The sequence below is a fragment of the Molossus molossus genome, unplaced genomic scaffold, assembly GCF_014108415.1.
Source record: "Molossus molossus isolate mMolMol1 unplaced genomic scaffold, mMolMol1.p scaffold_m16_p_14, whole genome shotgun sequence".
Lineage (NCBI taxonomy): Eukaryota > Metazoa > Chordata > Mammalia > Chiroptera > Molossidae > Molossus > Molossus molossus.
In genome coordinates, this window is record NW_023425349.1 from 35,596,590 (window position 1) to 35,618,786 (window position 22,197).

Genomic DNA, 22,197 nt, shown 5'->3' on the forward strand with positions numbered 1-22,197 from the left:
CTATGCATAGAAATAATGCAGGTAGTACATATACTACCAACTCTCTTATCTGTTTATTCATCTAACAATAATTTACTAAACCTCTACTCTATGGGCCAAGGTAAATGATTTCCAGAGATCAGAAAAGGACAAAATTATGTACGAATTTGCCAGGCACAGTCAAAATAAGATTGGAATTATCAAATAGATTTTAATTATTATTCCCTGTTCTGGACTTTTTTATTATGACCAATTTTAAATATAGAAAAAAAGTGGAGAGAGTAGTTAAATGAACCCCATGTCCCCTCACTTTTATTTAACAGTACTTAAAGTTTTTAGCTATTTTGCTTTGTATGTTTCTTTTATTCCTTCTTTCTCGGCAGAAATATTTTATTTATTTTTTTATCCTCACCCGAGGATATTTTTCCATTTTTTGTACAGATAGAGTACAGGAGGGAGAGAGAGGAAGGGAGAGAGAGAGAGAAACATCGACGTGAAGGGACACATCGAGTGGCTGCCACCCGGACGACCAACCAGGGCCGGGGACAAACTGCAACCGAAGTATGTGCCCTTAGCGGGAACCGAACCCGGGTCTCTCCGGACCGCAGGCCGACGCTCTAACCGCTGAGCCAAACTGGCCAGGGCTCGGCAGAAATATTTTAAAGTAGGTTTTTGTTTGTTTTTTAATCCTCACCTGAGGACATTTTCCCATTTTTTATTCAGATAGAGCAGGAGGGAGAGAGAGGAAGAGAGAAAGAGAAACATCGATGTGAGAGAGATACATCAAGTGGCTGCCACCCGCACGACCCAACCAGGGCTGGGGACAAACTGCAATCAAAGTACATGCCCTTAGCGGAAACTGAACCCGGGTCTCTCTGGACCACAGGCCGACGCTCTAACCGCTGAGCCAAACCGGCCAGGGCTATAGTTCATTTTTTAAAAATGTTTTTCTTTGCCCTGGCCGGTTTGGCTCAGCGGTTAAAGTGTCGGCCTGTGGTCCAGAGAGACCCGGGTTCAGTTCCCACGAAGGGCACGTACCTCGGTTACAGTTTGTCCCCAGCCCCAGTTGGGGTCATGCGGGAGGCAGCCACTCGATGTGTCCCTTTCACGTCGATGTTTCTCTCTCTCCCTCTCTCTTCCTCCCACTCTACCTGAACAAAAATGGAAAAATGTTCTCAGGTGAGGATAAAAAAAAAAAAAAAAGATTTTCTTTATTGATTTTTAGAAAGAGAGGGAAAGGGAGAGAAAGATGGAAACATCGATGAGAGAGAACATCGATTGGCTGCCTCCTGCATGCCCCCCTCCCACCTGGGATCAGGCCCACATCCTGGGCATGTGCCCTGACTGGGAATCGAACTGGTGACCTCTTGGTGCATAGGTTGATGCTCAACCGCTGAGCCACACCGGCTGGGTGAATATATATTTCTTTTATAAAACCCTCTCTTCTCTTTTATGCACATCTTGCTTTCTGGTTCAAGTATTTTAGATATCATTTAATCATTTAATGATTTCTTATCAGAATCCCTTTTTAAAGTTTTGCCGATATTTATTTAATATTTAACCACTGTTAGCGCAATTTGCCACATGAATACCATTGAAATTAATTCTCTTTCGTCATGGGTGCACACGAACCCGTTTATGAAGAGCAATTATGTTTTTTCTTTTGCTTTCTTTCTTGGTAACAGTGTTCATTATAGCAAAAAAGAAACTATTCTTGAGATATTATCTACATACCATATAATTCATCCATTTAAATTATATAATTCAGTGATTTTCAGTGTGTTTATAGAATTATGCAACCATCACCATCATCAATTTAAGAATATTTTGATTGCCCTGGCTGGTTTGTTTCAGCAGTTGGAGCGTCGACCTGCGGACCAGAGAGTCCTAGGTTCAGTTCCCACTAGGGGCACGTACCAAAAACAGAAAAAAAAAAGAATATTTGATCACCTCAAAAAGAAATTCTGTACACTTTATCAATTTCCAGTTTCTCTATCGTCCTCATACCACACCCTAGCAATAAACAGCCAGTAATCAACTTTCTGTCTGTATAGAATTCCCTATTCTGGACATAACATGTAAATAGAATCCTATAGTGTTTTTTGTTTGTTTATTTCACTTTCTTTTTTTATCCTCACCCGAGGACATTTTTGCATTTATCTTCAGACTGAGTAGGAAGGAGAGAGTGGGGAAGAAAGGGAGAGAAACATCGACATGAGAGAGACATGAGTGGTTGCCACCCGCACAACCCTAACTGAGGCGGGGAACAAACTGCAACCGAGGTACGTGCCCTTAATGGGAACCAAACCCGGGATTCTCTGGTTCCCAGGCTCTAACCGCTGAGCCAAATTGGCCAGGGCATTTGTTTCACTTTCTTTCACCTAGCTTAATGTCTTAAAGGTTCATCATTGTTGTAGCATGTATCAGTACTTCCTTTTATGGCTAAATAACATTTCATTGTATGGATATATGGACAAGGTAGTGTTTGGTTTTTTTTAACCATTGCTTTTTGGCAGTGTTACAATAGACAGTAGCCACTGATAGGCATTGTTATTAGGATTCTTTTACTTTTTAGGGCATTTCCCTCTATTCCATCTCTGGGAATAGAGTAGATTTGTTAAGACCATATTTTTTAATAGTTTAACTGAAACTGTTGGATAAGTTAACTATACATGATTAATATACATTTTAGTTATATTTGCATAGCTTATATAGCTCCTGGCAACTGCCTTTCTCTGAATTTGAAAGGTATTCTTATATACCTCATATACATGGAATCAAAATATGTGTCCTTTTCTAACTGACCTGTTTCACTTAGCTCAATGTCCTCAAGGTTCATCCATGTTGTAGCATGTGTCAGAATTTCCTTCTTTTTAAGGCTGAATAATATTCTACTGTATGTATATACCACATTTCACTGATCTATTTATCTACTGATGGACACTTAGGTTGTGTCTACCTTTTGGCTATTGTGAATAAGGCTGATATTAGTGTTCAGATATCTTGTTAAGACCCTATTTTCAAATCTTCTTGGATATATAGCCAAATATGAAATTGCAGAATCATGTGGTAATCTATTTTTAATTTGGGGGGGAACTGCCATACTGTTTTCCATAGTGACTGCAACATTTTGCATTCCTACCAAAAACAGAGCGCAAGGGTTTCAATTTCTCTACATCTTTGCTGTTATGTTCTATACATTTTCTCTCTGTTATCAGGTTTCCCTAATGATTAGTGATGTTGAGAATCTTTTAATAATGCTTTTTGACCATTTGTATATCTTCTCTGAAGAAATATTCAAGTCCTTTGCCCATTTTTGAATTGGGTTGTTCATTTTGTTGTTGAGTTGTAGTTCTTCATATAGTCTCTTTATCACTCCTTTTCAAATATATGATGCGCAAATATTCTGCAGATTGTTTTTGTACTCTATGGATAATGTCTTTTTAAAATTTCTTTTTCTTTTTTTTTTTCCAGTCCGTGTTTTATTTTATTTTTTTATTTTTTTAAATCTTTATTGTTGAATGTAAAGTGTATTACAGCTGTTCCACATTTTTCCCCCATTGACCCCTCTCTCCACTCCCGCCCCCCTCCCGCCTTTTCCCACACTATTGTCTGTGTCCATTGGTTATGCATATAAGTTCTTTGGTTTATTTCTTCCAACTCCCCCAACCCCTTGCCCTTTGAGGTTTGTGAGTCTAGCAATGAATTTGTACTTCTTAATCTCTTCACCTTTTTCACCCACTCCCCCAACCTCCCTCCCATCTGGCAACCAACAAAGTATTCTCTGTATGTATAAGAATGTTTCTGTTATACCTGTTCATTTTGTTTGTAGATTCCAATGTCGATAGGTATGTATTCATTGCCATTTAGTTTGTTCATATATATATATATATATATTTTTTTTATCCTCACCCGAGGACACTTTTTCATTCTTTGTTCAGATAGAGCAGGAGGGAGAGAGAGAGAGAGAAACATCGATGTGAAAGGGACACATCGAGTGGCTGCCACCCGGACGACCAACCAGGGCCGGGGACAAACTGCAACTGAGGTACATGCCCTTAGCGGGAACCGAACCTGGGTCTCTCCGGACCGCAGGCCGACGCTCTAACCGCTGAGCCAAACCGGCCAGGGCCATATATTTTATCTTTTTCTTCAAAAAGACCCTTCATCGCCGGCCTGCGGTCCAGAGAGACCCGGGTTCGGTTCCCGCTAAGGGCACGTACTTCGGTTGCAGTTTGTCCCCGGCCCTGGTCGGTCGTGCGGGTGGCAGCCACTCGATGTGTCCCTTCCATCGATGTTTCCCTCTCTCTCTCCCTTCCTCTCTCTCCCTCTCACTCTATCTGTACAAAAAATGGAAAAATATCCTCGGGTGAGGATAAAAAATAAAAAAAAAAAACAAAAACAAAACAGACCCTTCATTATTTCATATAATAACGGTTTAATGGTGATGAACTCTTAACTTTTTCTTGTCTGGGAAAGTCTTTATATGGCCATCGATTCTAAATGACAGCTTTGCAGGATAGAGTAATCTTGGTTGTAGGTTCTTGCTTTTCATCACTCTGAATATTTCTTGCCACTCCCTTCTGGCCTGCAAAGTTTCTGTTGAGAAATCAGCTGACAGCCTTATGGGAACTCCCTTGTAGGTAACTAGCTGCCTTTCTCTTGCTGCTTTTAAGATTTCTCTCTTTGTCTTAAACCTTTTGCATTTTGATGATGATGTGTCTTGGTGTGGGCCTCTTGGGGTTCATCTTGTTTGGGACTCTCTGTGCTTCCTGGACTTGTATGTCTGTTTCCTTCACCAAGTTAGGAAAGTTTTCTGCGATTATTGTTTCAAACAGGTTTTCGATTTCTTGTTCTCGCTCTTCTCCTTCTGGCACCCCCAAGATGCGAATGTTGGTACACTTGAAGCTGTCCCAGAGGCTCCTTACACTATCCTGATTTTTTTGGATTCTTTTTTCTTTTTGCTGTTCTGATTGGGCATTTTTTGCTTCCTTATATTCCAAATCGATGGTTTGCTTCTTGGATTTACGTACTCTACTATTGAAGCTGTGTAAATTATTCTTTATTTCAGTTAATGCCTCCTTCAATTCTGACTGTGCATCCATGATTTCTGACAGGTCCTTCTTTATGCTCTTGAGGCCCTCACTGAGTTCATTGAGCATCCTTATAAGCAGTATTTTGAACTAAGTATCTGTTAGGTTGCTTATCTTCATTTCGCTTAGTTCTTTTATTGGGGTTTTGTTCTGTTCTTTCATTTGGACCTGTTTCTTTGTCTCCTCATTTTGGCTGCCTCCCTGTGTTTGTGTCCGTGTATTACTTAACGAGAGGTATGGGGCTAGCTGAGACCAGATGCTGCTCATTTGAAAGAATTTAGGAAACCTGAAGCAGGATCCAAGACAGGCCAATCCTATGGTTAAGCAAGTGGCAACAGCTTGGGTGGGCCTGAAAGTTGGGTGGGGCGGGGCCTCAGGGAGTCACCAGGGCAGGGCTACCAGTGTGAGCCAGGTTGCTGGAGTCCCAGATATGGTGGCTGTCTGCTGCCCCAGGGAAGGGCTCACCAAAGGAACAAAGGCCTCTTACAGCATGTTTGTCCTGGAGAAAGTCCCCTCTCCAGCCCTCGCTCCAATGCCAAACAGCTCAGTTCTTCCCTGTATGTCTCTGGTGCCCCTTGAGCTGCCTCCCCTCCAAGCTTAGAGGGGGAGGGTCTGATAAGTCCGTGCGTGGGCCCTTTAAGGAGCTGCCTGGGGCTCCAGCCGCTTCAGCTTCCCTGAGCCTCAGTTCCTGCTGGTTTTTCCAGCCAGAAGTTATAGGGACTTCTCTTCCTGGCTCTGGAACCCTGAGCGGGGCACCTGGTGTGGGACGGGGACCCCTCAGTTCTCAGGAAGGACTTTCCCAGCCGAGGTACCCTCCTGATTTTTATCCGCCACACATGGGTATAGGATCAGCCTGTCGCGCTGTCCCTTTCACCTCCGCCCCTCCTACCAGTCTGGATGTGGCTGCTGCTTTAATTCCATAGTTGTAGGACTTCCATTCAGCTTGATTTCAGGCAGTTTTGAATGATGGTTGTTCTGTAGTTTAGTTGTAACTCTGATGTGGTTGTGGGAGGATGTGGTACCACGTTTACCTATGCCACCATCTTGACCGGAAGTCCTAAAATTTATTTTTCATAGTGTCTTTTTATATTGATATCTAATGTCTGTTTTATTCTTTTTTAAATTAAATTTAATTTATTTTATTCATTTTTTCCTTTATTGATTTTAGAAAGAAAGGAAGGGAGAGAGAGATAGAAACATCGATGGGAGAGAACATTGATTGGCCTCCTCCTGCATGCCCCCCACTAGGGATTTGGCCCACAACCTGGGCATGTGCCTTGACCCAGAATCAAACTGGTGGTCTTTTGGTGCATGGGTCGATGCTCAACCACTGAGCCATACCAGTCGGGCTGTTTTTTTCTTACTTGCCTGTGCCATTGGTGTCATAGCCAAGAAATCATTAACTGGATGCTCTGAAACTTTTGCTCTATATTTTCTTCTTAGAGTTGTATAGATTTAGATCTGTAGGTATTTAATCCACAGGTTAGGATTTTGATCAAGAAAGGCTAATGAGTTATGGAATAAAGCTTTTTCTTCTTGCTAGCTGTCTTGCTTGCTGGCACTTTGGTTATAGGTTAAAGTCCTGGTATTAAAAATGGTGTTGAGTAGTACAGTACCCCCAGCTTACTTAACAGTTTCCTCTATGTTTTTCATTTCATTTTATAGTAGAGGCTTTACAATGTCATGTTTTTTGCACTAGCTTGTTTTAAAAGACCCATGCTATTTTTATAATATAACCTGCCTATGTTAAACTGCTACATATCACAAATGGAATACAAGCAGATAAAATTTTTTCTATCCTTTGAAATCAATAACGGTAGGTAGTTTTTCAGTAGGGACCAGCAGATTGAGTGCATTGGAGAAAATTATGGTGCTGTTAGGAACAATGACAATATTGAGTAGGTGTACATAGAACAAAGTTGGTCAAATTGTTGTTATATGGGACATAAGTATTATTTTACACTATACTTTTTTTTAAAGGATTTGGACGTGGCAGAGGGAGAGGGGCAGGAAGATTCTCAACCCAAGGCATGGGGTAAGTGTAGCCATCTTATTTTTGTAGTTATTACCTTCTCTAGTTGTTACTCTCAGGCTTTCCTTTTTCTGTTCTATACCTAATTTAGTCTGGTGAGTCAGAGAAAGTAGTACAGAAGTAAAGGAGTACAAATAAAATTGTATTGCAATGGGCCTTAGAGCAGAGTTTCTAGCCTTGACTCTGTAGACATTTTAGATTAGATAAGTTTGTTAAGGTGGTTGGGTGTCCTTTACATTGTAGGGTGTTTAGCAACATCCTTAGCCTTGTCCTATTAGATTCCAGTAGCACCCCTTCTCAAGTTGTGACAATCAAAACTGTCTCCAGACGTTGCTATATGTTCCCTGGGAGGGAGGTGCACAATCACCCCTTGCTGAAAACCACTGCATAAGTTATGTGGGTTAAATCCAGTAATTGTCTTTGAATGGTAAGTAAATGCAATGTTTATCTATGTAAAAGTGATAGGTTTCTCCTGAATTGTAATGGTGAATGGTGACCATACTGTGTTATTTATTAAATAAAAGGTATAATCAGTTGTTTTTTCATTATTTCTTATTGTTCTTTTACTTTTTGCTGCTTTTAAAATATTAGCTCCCCCAAGATTTTTAGGAGAAAAAAAAGCTTTTAAGCATTTTACAGAAGCCGTTTATAGATTCCAGTCAAGAAAAGAAGGGAATTGGTTCCTGGAAAAGCCCTTTGTTTCTCCATAGCTTTAGCACTGTTGGGGGCCACTTCCTTCAGGTGGTACTTCTTGCTATCTGTTTTCTGCCTGAGTTCCCTGTAGACAAAGGAAGAATTGAAAAGACAGGGAGTAAACACTTAAACATGCATGCCCAGCCCAATAGCTTTAAACCAGTGGTTCTCAACCTTCCTAATGCTGTGACCCTTTAATACAGTTCCTCATGTTGTGGTGACCCCTAACCATAAAATTATTTTTGTTGCTACTTCATAACTGTAATTTTGTTACTGTTGTGTCTTAGGCGACCCCTGTGAAAGGTTTGTTCCACCCCCAAAGGGGTGTGACCCACAGGTTGAAAACCACTGCTTTAAATTGTTTTGGGAATATTGCTGTTTACTTAAAAAAAAAAAATTATTTTGTGATTTCTTAAAAAGTTAATATTATCACAGTTAAGCCAGAAAAAAATTCTGTGAAAATTTTAGAGATAGTATTTAATTTGACTCTAGTTATTAGACCTGAGTCATGGGTGTTTGGGATAAAGGAGGTATTTAACAAAACATTTTTGTTTGTTTGTTTCTTTTTTTTTTTTTTCTATCCTCACCCGAGGATATTTTTCCATTTTTTGTACAGATAGAGTGGGAGGGAGAGAGAGGCAGGGAGAGAGAGAGAGAAACATCGACGTGAAGGGACACATCGAGTGGCTGCCACCCGCACGACCAACCAGGGCCGGGGACAAACTGCAACCGAAGTACGTGCCCTTAGCGGGAACCGAACCCGGGTCTCTCCGGACCGCAGGCCGACGCTCTAACCGCTGAGCCAAACTGGCCAGGGCCGTCTTTTTTTTTTTTTTTTATCATTTTTCCATTTTTTCTTCAGATCGAGTGGGAGGGAGAGAGAGGAAGAGAGAAAGAAACATCAACGTGAAAGGGACACATTGAGTGGCTGCCACCCGCACAACCAACCAGGGCCAGGGACAAACTGCAACTGAAGTACGCGCCCTTAGCGGGAACCGAACCCAGGTCTCTCTGGACCACAGGCTGATGCTCTAACCACTGAGCAAAACCGGCCAGGGCTTTGTTTCTTTTTAAAAACACTTATGTCCATTGTTTCTATACAAAAAGGGTCATAAATAACTGTTGTAAAAGGTTCAGAGCCAAACTTGGATTCTGACTTGGGAAGGAAAGACTTGTTGCCTGTTTAAATGTGTGTTTAGTTTTCGGGGGGGCTTTCCATAGAGCCCTCATGCTGCCTAGAATGATTATGTCTCCACACTTGCTTTAGGATTCAGAGGACAGCAATTTAGGGAAACAGTGGTATCTTATAAGAGTGCATGGAAAGTTTCTAGGCAATTCTGCTTTTCAGATCTACATCTTAATGGCAAGAGGAATTAGTTATAATTAAATAGGAGAAGGAAGGTGAAGTTTCTTAGTGTCTCTTAGAAGGGACAGGACTTATTTTGTAGAAGATGATGTACAGTTAATTTTGTGACTTTGGTGATTGCTTCATTTGTCTTTATTCTTCATTTCAAACCCCAGGACATTTAATCCTGCAGACTATTCAGATTCTCCATCTATAGATGGGTGTGGGACAAAACCAGTAGGTTGGGAAGCTGCTCAGAATGGTGCAGATGAGGGAAGTGGTAAGTGTTTATTCTTTTTTTTTTCTTTCTTTTTTGGTTAATCCTCACCCCCAAGGATATTTTTCCATTGAGTTTTAGATAGTGTGGAAGGGAGGGGGAGAGAGAGACAAAGAGACAGAAAGAAAAAGAAACATCAGTCAGCCACCTCCCGCAGGACCCCAACCTGTGCTGGGGACCGAAACCAAAACCCAGGTACATTCCCTTGTCTGGGAATCAGATCTGAAACCCTTCATTCTGAGGGCCAGTTTTCTAACCCGCTGATCCAAACTGGCCAGGGAAAGTGTCTATTCTTTTTTTTTCTCCCCTTTATTGATTTTAGAGAGAGAGAAAGGGCGAGGGAGAGAGAGATAGCAACATCAATGAGAGAGAACATCAATTGCCCCCCACTGGGGACCAGGCCCATAACCTGGGCATGTGTCCTGACTGGGAATTGAACCGGCGAGCTCTTGGTGCATGGGTGATGCTCAACTACAGAGCCACACTGGCTGGACAAGTGTCTATTCTTTATCAGAGATGTATTTTCAGTGTTTGAATTAACATGCATATAAAGATGACATCAGAGTGTGCTGGTGGAGAATAATGAAAAACAGTCTGTTGTCCTACCTCTGTTAACTTGTTCTTATGCCTCCAAAGTCTCTCACTTATAAATCTCATTGATTGGTCGGCTGGTGTGGCTCAGTGGTTGAGCATCGACCCATGCACCAAGAGGTCGCCAGTTCGATTTCTGGTCAGGGCATATGCCTAGGTTGTGGGCCCAATCCCCAGTCGAGGGCATGCTGGAGGCAACCAATCGATGTTCTCTCTCATCGATGTTTCTATCTCTCTCTCCCTCTCCATTCCTCTCTCTCTAAAAATCAATAAAGAAAAAAAAAATCTCAATAATAATAAGGTATCCCTTTCTACACTCTGAGAAATATATTAAATGTATATTTTAATTACAGTCAACATTCAATATTATATTAGTTTCAGTTGTACAGCATAGTGGCTAGACATTTATATAACTTACAAAGTGATCCCCTTGGTAAGTCAAGTTACCCCCCACCCCCATCAGTGTGTCAGGGATTTATAGAATTTCTTAGCAGAATACTTGTTACTGAAAATACTTACCATTGCTAATGGTAGACACTAAAATTTGACCAGATAAAGTGGTAGTTAATAGATGGGTTTGGGGCAACACTTGTTTTTGCGGGTTTTTCTGTGTCCTGCTGTTTTTGGATTCTTTTATAATATTCATTGGTAGATATTTGTTCATTAGTCATGTTTATTTAATATAGCTCTTTGGATAATTCGTTTATGATAATAATTACTGTGATTGTATTTATAAAGACATAATTTAAGCCTGGCTGGAGTGTCTCAGTTGGTTGAGCATCATCCCATTTAAAGAAAGGTTGCCTGTTCAATTCTGGGCAGGGCACATGCCTGGGTTGCAGGTTTGACCCCTCGTCAGGAGTGTACAGAATCAGTGGATCTCTGTTTCTCACATTTCTGTTTCTCTCTCTCTCTCTCTCTCTCTCTCTAAGCATGTCCTCAGGTAAGGATTAAAAAAAAAATTAAGATATAATTTGACACTTCTATATAGCATCAACCATGGTAAAAAAAAAAAAGATTACATCACAGAAGCACAATCAATGAACTAGAAATCAAAGATACTATAGAGATGATCAACAAAAGTTATAAATGGTAATTTGAAAAATTGATAAACTTATGAGAAAAGGAATATTGATATTGCAATTATAGTTATTATAGATGTTAAAATATCATAGGAAGATACTTTATGTCAATACATTCTGTGTTAACATTTGAAATTACACATTAATCTTACACAAATATAAAGTCTTAAGCCAAAATACTGGAAAACAGAATTCAGTAACATAGAAAACGGATAATACACATCATGGCCATGTTAAATTTATACCTTGTATTTAAATTTGTTTAACATTTAAAAATAAATCAACTCCTAGACATATATTCAAGATAATCGAAGACTTAGGTTCACACAAGTGTGCATAGAAACATAATTCATAATAGCTAAAAAGTGAAAACTAAATGTCTTTCAGTGGATATATGGGTAAGTGTAATGTCTATCATCCATACAATGGATGGATTCCATTCTACCATAAAAAAGAATGAAGTACTGATACATGCTGCAGCATGGATGAACATTGAAAACATTATGCTGAAAGTGACAGAAGCCAGTCATAAAATACCATATATTTTATTTTGTATGATTTCATTTATGTGAAATGTCCAGATTAGACAAGTACATAGAGACAAAAAGTAGATTGATGGTTGCTGAGAGCCAGAAACCTTTGGAAAAAATAGGTACTGACTACTAATGAATTCAAGATTACTGTTTGGGATGGTGAAAATATTCTGGAATAGATCGTCATGATGATTGCACAACTTGTGAATATGCTAAAAACTACTCAATTGTGTACTTTAAAAGGGTGGACTTTATGCTGTTTAAGTAATATCTCAATAATAAAAAATGAATTCTATGTATTACTTTAACAGAATAAAGGAGAAAAGTCATATCATTTCAATAAGGAAAGCATTTTACAAAACCCAACATTCATCCTGATTTATTTTAAAAAGCCAGGCAAATCTGGAATATAAGGAAATTTCCTTAATCAAATAAAGATATCTACAAAACTTACTGTAGGCACTACAGTTAGTGGTGATGTGTTGAATGTTTTTTATCTGGGACAAGATAAAGGGGCTTACTCTCATTATTTCTATTCACTACTGAACAAGAGGTGTTAGTCATTACAATAAGGAATATAGAAGGAAAATGAGAGATGGAAAGGAAGGAAAAACACGTTTCATTTCTGATAATGTTACAAAAGAATCTATAGATAAATTATTAAAATTAGTAAGGGAGTTTTATTTATTTATTTATTTTTAATCCTCACCCGAGGACATTTTTCCATTTTTTGTTCAGATAGAGCGGGAGGGAGGGAGAGGAAGAGAGAGAGAGAGAAACATTGACGTGAAGGGACGCATCGAGGGGCTGCCACCCGCACAACCAACCAGGGCCGGGGACAAACTGCAACTGAGGTACAGGCCCTCAGCGGGAACCGAACCCAGGTCTCTCTGTACCGTAGGCCGACGCTCCAACCGCTGAGCCGAGCCAAACCGGCCAGGGCAGTAAGGGAGTTTTAAAAGGTACTAGATAGAAGTTCAATAAGCCTATATTTTTTTCCTTTTTATTGAATTTATTGAGGTGACACTGGTTAACAAAATTATACAGGTTTCAGGTATACAGTTCCACAACACATCATCCCTGTACAATGTGTTCACCACCCCAAGTCATATCTCCTTTCATCACCATTTATTCCCCCATATCCTCCTAACCGCCTCCCCCACAATCCCCACACTGTTGTCCATATCCATGAGGGTTTTTTTTTTGCAGTTCATTTTATTTTTGTTATAGATGTTTCTCCTTTTCCCCCCATTGACACTGTCTTCCCAATCCTGCAAGCCCCGCCCCAGCATTGTTGTCTATGTCCATAGTTACACATACATGCATATACATTCTGTGGTTTATCTCCCCCCACCCCCACCCCATGCCATCCCCCTCTTCTGAGGTTTGTCAGTCGGTACCCTACTTCTATGTCTCTGGGTCTATTTTGTTCATTAGCTTGTTTTGTTCATTATATTCCACAAATAAGTGAGGTCATGTGATATTTATCTTTATATTACCCTGATTTGCTTGTTTCACTTAGGATAATACTCTCCAGGTCCCTCCATGGCATCTCAAAGGATAAGAGTTCGTTCTTTCTTACAGCTGCATAGTATTCCATTGTGTAAATGTACCACAGCTTTTTTTATCTACTCATCTACTGATGGACACTTGGGGTGTTTCCAGATCTTAGCTGTTGTAAATAGTGCTGCTATGAACATAGGGGTACATATATTCTTCCTGATTGGTGTTTCAGGCTTCTTAGGGTATATTCCTAGAAGTGGGATTACTGGGTCAAATGGCAGTTCAATTTTTAATTTTTGGAGGTAACACCATATTGTTTTCCATAGTGGCTGCACCAGTCTGCATTCCCACCAGCAGTGTACTAGAGACCCCTTTTCTCCATACCCTCTCCAGCACTTGTTCGATGATTTGTTGATGGCAGCCATTCCGGCAGGTGTGAGGTGATACCTCATTGTTGTTTTAATTTGCATCGCTCTGATAATTAGTGACAGTGAGCAATTTTTCCTATGTCTCTTGGCCATTTGTATGTCCTCTTTGGAGAGGTGTCTATTTAGGTGCTCTCTACATTTTTTAATTGGGTTCTTTGTCTTCCTTTTGTTGAGTTGTATGAGTACTCTTTGTTTAACCCCTTATCTGATTATCGTTGGCAATTATGCTCTCCCATATAGTGGATCCCCTTTCCATTTTGATGCTTATTTCTTTTGCTATGCAGAAGCTTTTTAGTTTGATGTATTCCCATGTGTTCATTTTTTCCTTTTCTCTTGCATTAGGTGTTTCAGTGAAAATTCTGCTGCATGTGATGCCTGAAATTTTGTTGCCTACATTTTGTTCTCAGATTTTTATGGATTCACGAGTCACATTTAAGTCTTTTATTCATTTTGAGTTTATTCCTGTGTATGGTGCAAAAAAAAAATTTGCATGTAGCTGTCCAATTTTCCCAACAGCATTTATTGAAGAGGCTGTCTTTTACTCCACTGTATGCTCTTGCCACCTTTGTCAAGTATTAATTGAGCATAATGATGACTTGGGTCAATTTCATGGTTCTCTGTTCTGTTCTATTGATCTGTATGCCTCTTCTTATGCCAGTACCAGGCTGTTTCAATTACTATGGCATTGTAGTATAACCTGCTATGGCAGTGTAGTATAACCTGATATCCAGTATTGTGATTTCTCCTACTTTGTTCTTCTTTTTCAAGATTGATGTGGCTATTTGGGGTCTTTTTTGGTTCCATATAAACTTTTGGAGTATTTGTTCTAGTTCTATGAAGTATGTCGTTGGTATTTTGATGGAGATTATATTGAATCTATAGATTGCTTTGGGTAGTATAGACATTTTAATCATGTTAATTCTTCCATGAACAAGGTATATGCTTCTGCTTTTTTATATCTCCCTCTATTTCTTTCTTCAGTGACCTGTAGTTTTCTGCAGATAGGTCCTTTATTTCTTTGGTTAAGTTTATTCTTAGGTATCTTAACTTTTTTGCCTCAATGGTAAATGGGATTGCTTTTTTAGTTTCTCTTTCTGTGAGTTCATTGCTGGTGTATAAGAATGCCGTCAATTTCTTGACCTTAATTTGGTATCCTGTAACTTTGCCAAGTTCATTTATTAAATCTAGAAAGATTTTTGATAGGTTCTTTTTTTTTTTTATCCTCACCCGAGGACATTTTTCCATTTTTTGTTCAGATAGCGTGGGAGGGAGAGAGAGGAAGAGAGAGAGAGAGAAACATCGACGTGATAGGGATACATCGCATGGCTGCCACCCGCATGACCAACCAGGGCCGGGGACAAACTGCAACCAAGGTACGTGCCCTTTGTGGGAACCGAACCCAGGTCTCTTTGGACTGAAGGCCGACTCTCTAATTGCTGAGCCAAACCAGCCAGGGCTTGATAAAGTGTTTAGGGTTTTCTATTTACAGTATCATGTCATCTGCAAATAATGACAGTTTCACTTCCTCCTTTCAAATTTGGATTCCTTTTATGTTTTCTTCATGTCTAATTGCTGTGGCTAAGACTTCCAGTACTATGTTAAATAAGAGTGGTGAAAGTGGACATCCCTGTCTTGTTCCTGTTCTTAGGGGAAATGCTTATAGTTTCTGCCCATTGAGTATGCTGTTGGCTGTAGGTTTTTCATATATGGCCTTTATTATGTCAAGACATAATCCCTCTATTCCCACATTGCTGAGTGTTTTTTTTTTTATCTTCACCCGAGGACATTTTTTGATATTTTGTTCAGATAGAGTGGGAGGGAGAGAGAGAGAGAGAAACATCGATGTGAAAGGGACACATCGAGTGGTCACCACCCACACAACCCAACCAGGGCCGGGGACAAACTGCAACCGAGGTACATGCCCTTAGCGGGAACCGAACCCGGGTCTCTCGAGACTGCAGGCTGACGCTCTAACCGCTGAGCCAAACCGGCCAGGGCCATTGCTGAGTGTTTTATCAGAAATGGTTGCTGGATTTTGTCTAATGCTTTTTTAGCATCTATTGATATGATATGATATAAAAATGGTTTTTATCGTTCATTTTGTTTATGTGTTGTATCACATTTATTGATTTGCAAATATTGTACCATCCTTGCATCCCTGGGATGAATCCCACTTGGTCATGATGAATAATTTTTTTGATGTCTTGCTAGAACCAATTTGCTAATATTTTGTTAAGGATTTTGGCATCTACATTCATCAGGGATTTTGGCCTGTAGTTTTCTTTCTTTGTAGTGTCTTTATCTGGTTTTGGAATTAGGATTATGCTGGCCTCATAAAATGAATTTGGAAGTCTTCCATCTTCTTGGATTTTTTTTAAAACAGTTTGAGGAGAATGGGTGTTAAATCTTTATTGAATGTTTGGTAAAACTCCCTTGTGAACCCTGCTGGGCCTGGGCTTTTGTTCGTGGGAAGTTCTTGATCACATCTTCAATTTCCTTAATTGTTATTCATCTGTTCAAGTTTCTTAAATCTTCCTGGTTCGGTTTTGGGAGACTGTGTGTTTCTATAAATTTGTCCCTTTCGCCTAGATTTTCCAATTTGTTGGCATATAATTGTTCGTAGTATGTTTTAATGATCCTTTGTATTTCTGTGGTATCAGTTACTTCTCCACTTTTGTTTCTGATTTTGTTTATTTGGGTTCTCTCTCTTTGTTTCTTGGTGAGTCTGGCTAAGGGTACATCAACCTTGTTTATCTTTTCAAAGAACCAGCTTTTGTTTCATTGATCTTTTGAATTGTTTTTAAAATTTCTATGTTGTATGTTTCTACTCTGACTTTTACTTTTTCTTTCCTTCTACTTGCTCTGGGTTTTTCTTTTTGTTTACTTTCTAGTTCTTTAAGTTGTAGGGTTAGAAAGTCAATGAGGAATTTTTCTTGTTTCTTGAGGTAGGCCTGTAGTGCTATGAACTTCCCTCTCAGGACTGTTTTTGCTGAGTCCAATAGATTTTGTGTTACTGTCTTTTCATTTTCATTGGTTTTCAGAAAGTTTTTAATTTCTTCCTTGATCTCCTTGGTAACCTATTCGTTGTTTAATAACATGTTATTAGCATTGTGATCTGAGAAGATCTTGATATGATTTCAATCTTCTTGAATTTGTAGACACTTGCTTTGTGTCCTAACATGTGATCTGTCTTTGAGAATGTCCCGTGTGTACTTGAGAAGAACGTATATTCTGCAGCTTTAGGGTGAAATGTTCTGTAAATATCAATTAAGTCTAACTGATCAAGTTTGTCATTTAAGAACTCTGTGTCTTTGATTATTTTTGTTTAGAAAATCTATCTAGTGGTGTCAGTGGGGTGTTAAAGTCACCCACTGTGATTGAATTGCTGTTAATCTCTCCCTTGAAGTCCTCCAGAAGTTTTTAAATATATTTTGGTGCTACTATATTTGGTGCATATATGTTTACCAGGGCTATATTTTCTTGTTGGATTGATCCTTTAATATTATGTAGTGACCTTCTTTGTGTCTTATTATCATGAAGGTGTTTTTTTCCCTCTCTTTTTTTTTTAATTCCTACACCCCGAAGCCCTACAGCCCAACACACCTGACAACTATCAGTCTGCTCTGTCTATGGGTCTGTCTCTATTTGGCTTGATAGTTCATTTTGTTCATAAGATTCCATATATGAGTGAAATTATATGGTACTTGTCTTTCTGTTTCTATAAGCCATTAACAAAGAGAAAATGGGAAAAAAAAAATTGATAGCTTCCAAAATACCACATGACTCTGAGGAAGTCTAATGATATGCAAGCTGATAAGACTTCTACCTATGCAAACATAAAATATATACATTCATGGTAAAATATAAAATTGAGAGAGTCAAGAAAACAAATAAGTGGAAGGATTTATCATTTTTAGATATTTCAAGTCTCACTTTTGGGAAGCTTAGTTCTTACTGACTCACTCTTTGGATTTATTAATGCATGGTAGTCCACCACATGAAAACCAGCCCCACTGCTTTGGTTGGTGTTGTTCAGTTGGTTGAAGCATCCTCTCATTCACCTAAAGGTTTCGGGTTCAATTCCCAATCAGGACACATACCCTAGGTTGTGGGTTCGATCCCCAGTTGGGGCATGTATGGGAGAAAACAGATTGATGTTTCTCTCTCTCTCCCTTCATGTCTCTCTAAATATTAATTAAAACATATCCTCAAGTGAGGATTAAAAAAAACAAAGCCCTGGCTAGTGTGGATCACTTTATTGTAGCATTGTTTTATATACCAAAAGGTGACAGATTTGATTTTCAGTCAGGGCACATATGCAGGTTGCAGGTTCGATCCTTGATCAGAGCACATATGGGAAGCAGCCAATCAATGTTTCTCTTTCACATCAATATTTCTCCTTCTCTCTCTCTGTCCCCCTTTCTCTAAAATCAAAGAGGTAGAAGTGAATTCCAACAAATACATGTAGGTGTATAAACACTAAAATACACTGTTTCTATACTAGCAGTGAACAATTGAAAATTGGAATAAAAGAAAAAAAGCCCAGTACTATTTATAGTAGTACAAAAACATGAAATATTTAGGTGTAAATCTGACAAAGTATATGCAGGGTTTGTATGTTGGAAATCATGAAACATGAGAAAAAAGCAGACCCCCCCACAAAAGGGAGATATTCAATGTTTATGAATTGGACGACTCAGTATTATTGAATGTCATTTCTCCCCAAATTGATGCATGGGTTTAGTACAACTTTCACCAAAATCCTAAAAGATTATTTTTGTGTAAATTGACAACTTGAGTCTGAAATATTTATAGAAAAATTTACTAACTAACATTGCCCAAACGATTTTGAAAAATAATAACAAAGTTCAAAGACTCAATATTCCTTCATTTCAAGAACTTATTCTGAAGCTATGGTAATTAATACTATAGAATTGACAGAAGCACAGAATGTCATCAAGTTGCACTTGATGTCTTATAACAGCTTTATTCATAATCACTGCTTTTCTTTAAAAAAGAAGTGTTCATTGATATTTAGAGAAAAAGGAAGGGTGAGGGGGAGAGAGAAACATTGATGTGAGACCACAACCTCATTTGGATGCCTTGACCAAGAATCGAACCAGCAATTTCTTGGGACATACCCAACCAACTGAGCCATACCCTTCAGGGCCATAATCACTCAATTTTTTGTTTTTGTTTATTAATTTTAGAGAGAGAGGAAGGGAGAGGAAGAGAGAGACATCCATGAGAGAGAACATCGATCGGTGCGTCCTACACACCCCGACCAGGAATTGAACCCTTGCATGGCTTGATGCCCAATCACGGAGCCACACCATCCAGGCCATAATCCCTGATTTTTACTCTTTTTTTTTTTTTTTAATCATAATCCCTGATTTTTATTTATTTTTTTATTATTTTTAATTTTTAATTTTATTTTTTGGTACCTGCCCCTAGTGGGAACTGAACCCGGGACTCTCTGGTCCACAGGCTGACGCTCCAACCGCTAAGCCAAACCTGCCAGGGCATAATCAATGATTTTTATTTTTTTTGCTTTATTTATTTATTTTTATTGATTAATTTTTGTTACAGATGATTCTCCTTTTCCCCCCCACTGATTCCCCCCTCCCCTCCCCTTCCTGCCCCTTCCCCAGATTGTTGTCCATGTCCACTGTTCATGCATAATTATTGATTTTTAAAACAAGTGTTAAAACAATGTTGACTTAGTTGATTAACTTTTTTTTTTCTTTCTCATACCCCTTCTTCTTCTTTCTTCTGTTTTCTGTTTTCTCTCTCTCTTCATGCTTCTTCCCCTCATTTTCATTTAGAGTAGCAGATTCCTTGCTGAAAAACATTTGGATAATCAATTGTATTTGATGCAGAATACAATTGAAGGATGTTTGTTTAGCTGATGAAGTGCTGGCTATTTTTCTAGAGATGTCACGGAATGGTTTTGTCTTGTTGATAACGCAGAGTTGAGTCTAGTCCTCAGTCTTACAGGTTCAGAAATAAGACTCTTCTTAAAAATGTTTAAATGGATTTTTGAGAGAGGAAGGGGTGGGGGAGAGAGAGGAGCATCAATTTGTTGTTCCTCTTATTTATACATCCATTGATTGATCCTTGTATGTGTCCTGACTAGGGATTGAACCTACAACCTTGGCATATTGGGACAAAGCTCTAACCAACTGAACTACCTGGCCAGGGTCCAGAAACATGACCCTTGACAGTATAATAATCACATCCATTCCTTAGAGTCACATTGACACTAACCAGAATAGAAAGAGTGAAGGATAGTTAGAACGTTTACTTATAAATGTACTAAAAACAATATAAATGTTAAATAGTTTGGAATGCTCTCCTTAACAAGTGGGAAAGGAGCCTGGTGAAACTTGAAATGAGAAAAGCATAGCTGATGCAAATTAAATATTCAAGGGCCATCTGGCTAATAAGATTCAGACTTAAGTCATAGTTGACTGTCACAGTATGGATTACAGTAAGTTTCCCTCTCCTTGGAGCACAGTATACAGTATACTGAGCTTTGATGCATTCCTTTCTTTGTTTTATTTGCTGACCCTTAATTGTTTTGATATGTTGAAACCTTCCATTTTACATTGATCTGTAGAACTGGCATCAGATGCTCAAAATGTACGTCAGGATCTGCCAGAAAAAAGTTCTTATGGACACAAAGGTATGAATGTTTTATTTTTTAAATTTCCTTAGTTACGAATTTTATAAAATGCTTATAGTATCTTCCATTTTTATCTAGTTTAATTAATAAAATCCATCAGATGAATGTTTATCATCTATATATTTACAACTACTTGATAAAATAATCATCACCTTTTGAATACAGAAGTGTTTTTCAGATGGGCCTTCAAGGCACCACAGATTTTTGCCTCATCGTTTTCCTTTCTCCTCCATGGTTGCTTTATATGTGCGTTACACAAAAGACCAACATCAAGTTAAATCTGACATAAGACATTCATGTCAAATATATTGTTTTAAACTAAAAATAAATTAATGTCATTGATATTTTCATATCTGTTTGAAATATAGGTCTATAAGCCTGTACTGGGAACCAAGTTCTTATTGTAAAATTTTTTTTAAAGTGTCATTTTCTTTACTGATTTTAGAGAGAGAACGAGAGAGAGAGATAGAAATATTGATGAGAGAGAACATCGATTGGCTGCCTCCTGTATGCCCCCCACTGGGGATTTGGCCCACAACCTGAGCATGTGCCCTGATCGGGAATTGAACCTGCGACCTCTTGGTGCATGGGTAGATGCTCAGCCTCTGATCCACACCGGCTGGGCTTAGTGTAAATTTATTTATTTTTTATAATTTTACATTGATTTCTTTTTTTTATTGTAAACTTTTAATATTCCAAAATAGGATTAGGACCTGACCCTGTTTTCTATATTTGAGGTCTCTGTGTTACTGCAAGAACTTGGTCCTGGCTTCTGACATGTGGCTTTCCCCTCTATTGCCGGCCATACCACCTTACCATGTTGTACTGCTCCTTACAACTATGTACATACATTGTCTTCTACCTACTTTTAAATGTACTGAGATTCTAACCCTATTCTGCATGTCTAATTTTGTATTTTAATTTTCATATGCTTAAGAATTACCTAAGATATTAAGTTTTATGTTATAAGTATTGACCCACAACTTAAATTTTTTTAGGAAAAAAGAAAGTAGCCCTGGCCGGTTTGGCTCAGTGGTTGGCATGTCGGCCTGTGGACCAGAGAGTCCCGGGTTCGGTTCCCACTAAGGGCACATACCTCAGTTGCAGTTTGTCCCCGGCTCCTATTGGGGTCATGTGGGTGGCAGCCAGTCGATGTGTCTCTCTCACATTGATTTGTCTCTCTCTTCCTCCCTCTCTCCCTCTTGCTCGTTCTGAAGATGAATGTAAAAATGTCCTCGGGTGAGAATTAAAAAAAATATATATGTTTTAAACTTCAGGATGCTTTTAACATTTTATTTATAGGTTTTTGTAATGCCTCATTGTTTTCTCTCTTCTGGAATGTCCCTTCTTTATATATCTGTCTGTTCAGATATTTTCCAGCCTTCAAGTTTTTTGCTGTGCTTCATCTAACCCCATAAGCTTTTTTTTTTTTTTTTTGGTACGTGCCCCTAGTGGGAACCGAACCCAGGACTCTCTGGTCCTCAGGCCGACACTCCAACCGCTGAGCCAAACCGGCCAGGGCTCCATAAGCTTTCTTTTACTATTCTAACTTTCTTTAACCTCTTCTTTTTACTCCAAATTTCCAGTGTATTAATCAGATTCATGTAATTTATCATTGTTCAGTAATATACAACCTTTATCACTCACAAAATTTTAAATTGTCTTTCCTGTGAGATATGATTTTAGTACTTAGAAAAATGCTTAATGTGTAGGCTTCTAACTCAGTATTCTTTGGTTTATGATTGATAATGAAGGGGATCTAAGGAAAATTTCATCATAAATAGTTTCCTATTATAATTTTAGATGCCTCAAAAGTGAAAGTTTTAGGAATGATATTTGAGGCTTTGAAATTGTTTTAAATTTCTTGATTAGAGTATTTCTAAAACTGTTCAGGTCAAAATTCAGCTTTTTGTAGAATTTCTCCATCTTTAAATTTGAGTACTGTCTTCTAGGATG

The 22,197-nt window shown here is 38.7% G+C and overlaps 1 protein-coding gene across 2 annotated transcripts in view; it reads left to right on the forward strand.

The window, feature by feature from the left end:
• Positions 1-22,197, forward strand: part of UBAP2 (ubiquitin associated protein 2) — a 104,544-nt gene that overhangs the window by 35,177 nt on the left and 47,170 nt on the right. For both annotated transcript variants that reach the window (XM_036261415.1, XM_036261416.1), the window contains 3 exons: positions 7,053-7,107; positions 9,319-9,422; positions 20,176-20,241. In XM_036261415.1, the coding sequence (XP_036117308.1) occupies positions 7,053-7,107; positions 9,319-9,422; positions 20,176-20,241 (225 nt within the window). The remainder of the gene's footprint in view (positions 1-7,052; positions 7,108-9,318; positions 9,423-20,175; positions 20,242-22,197) is intronic.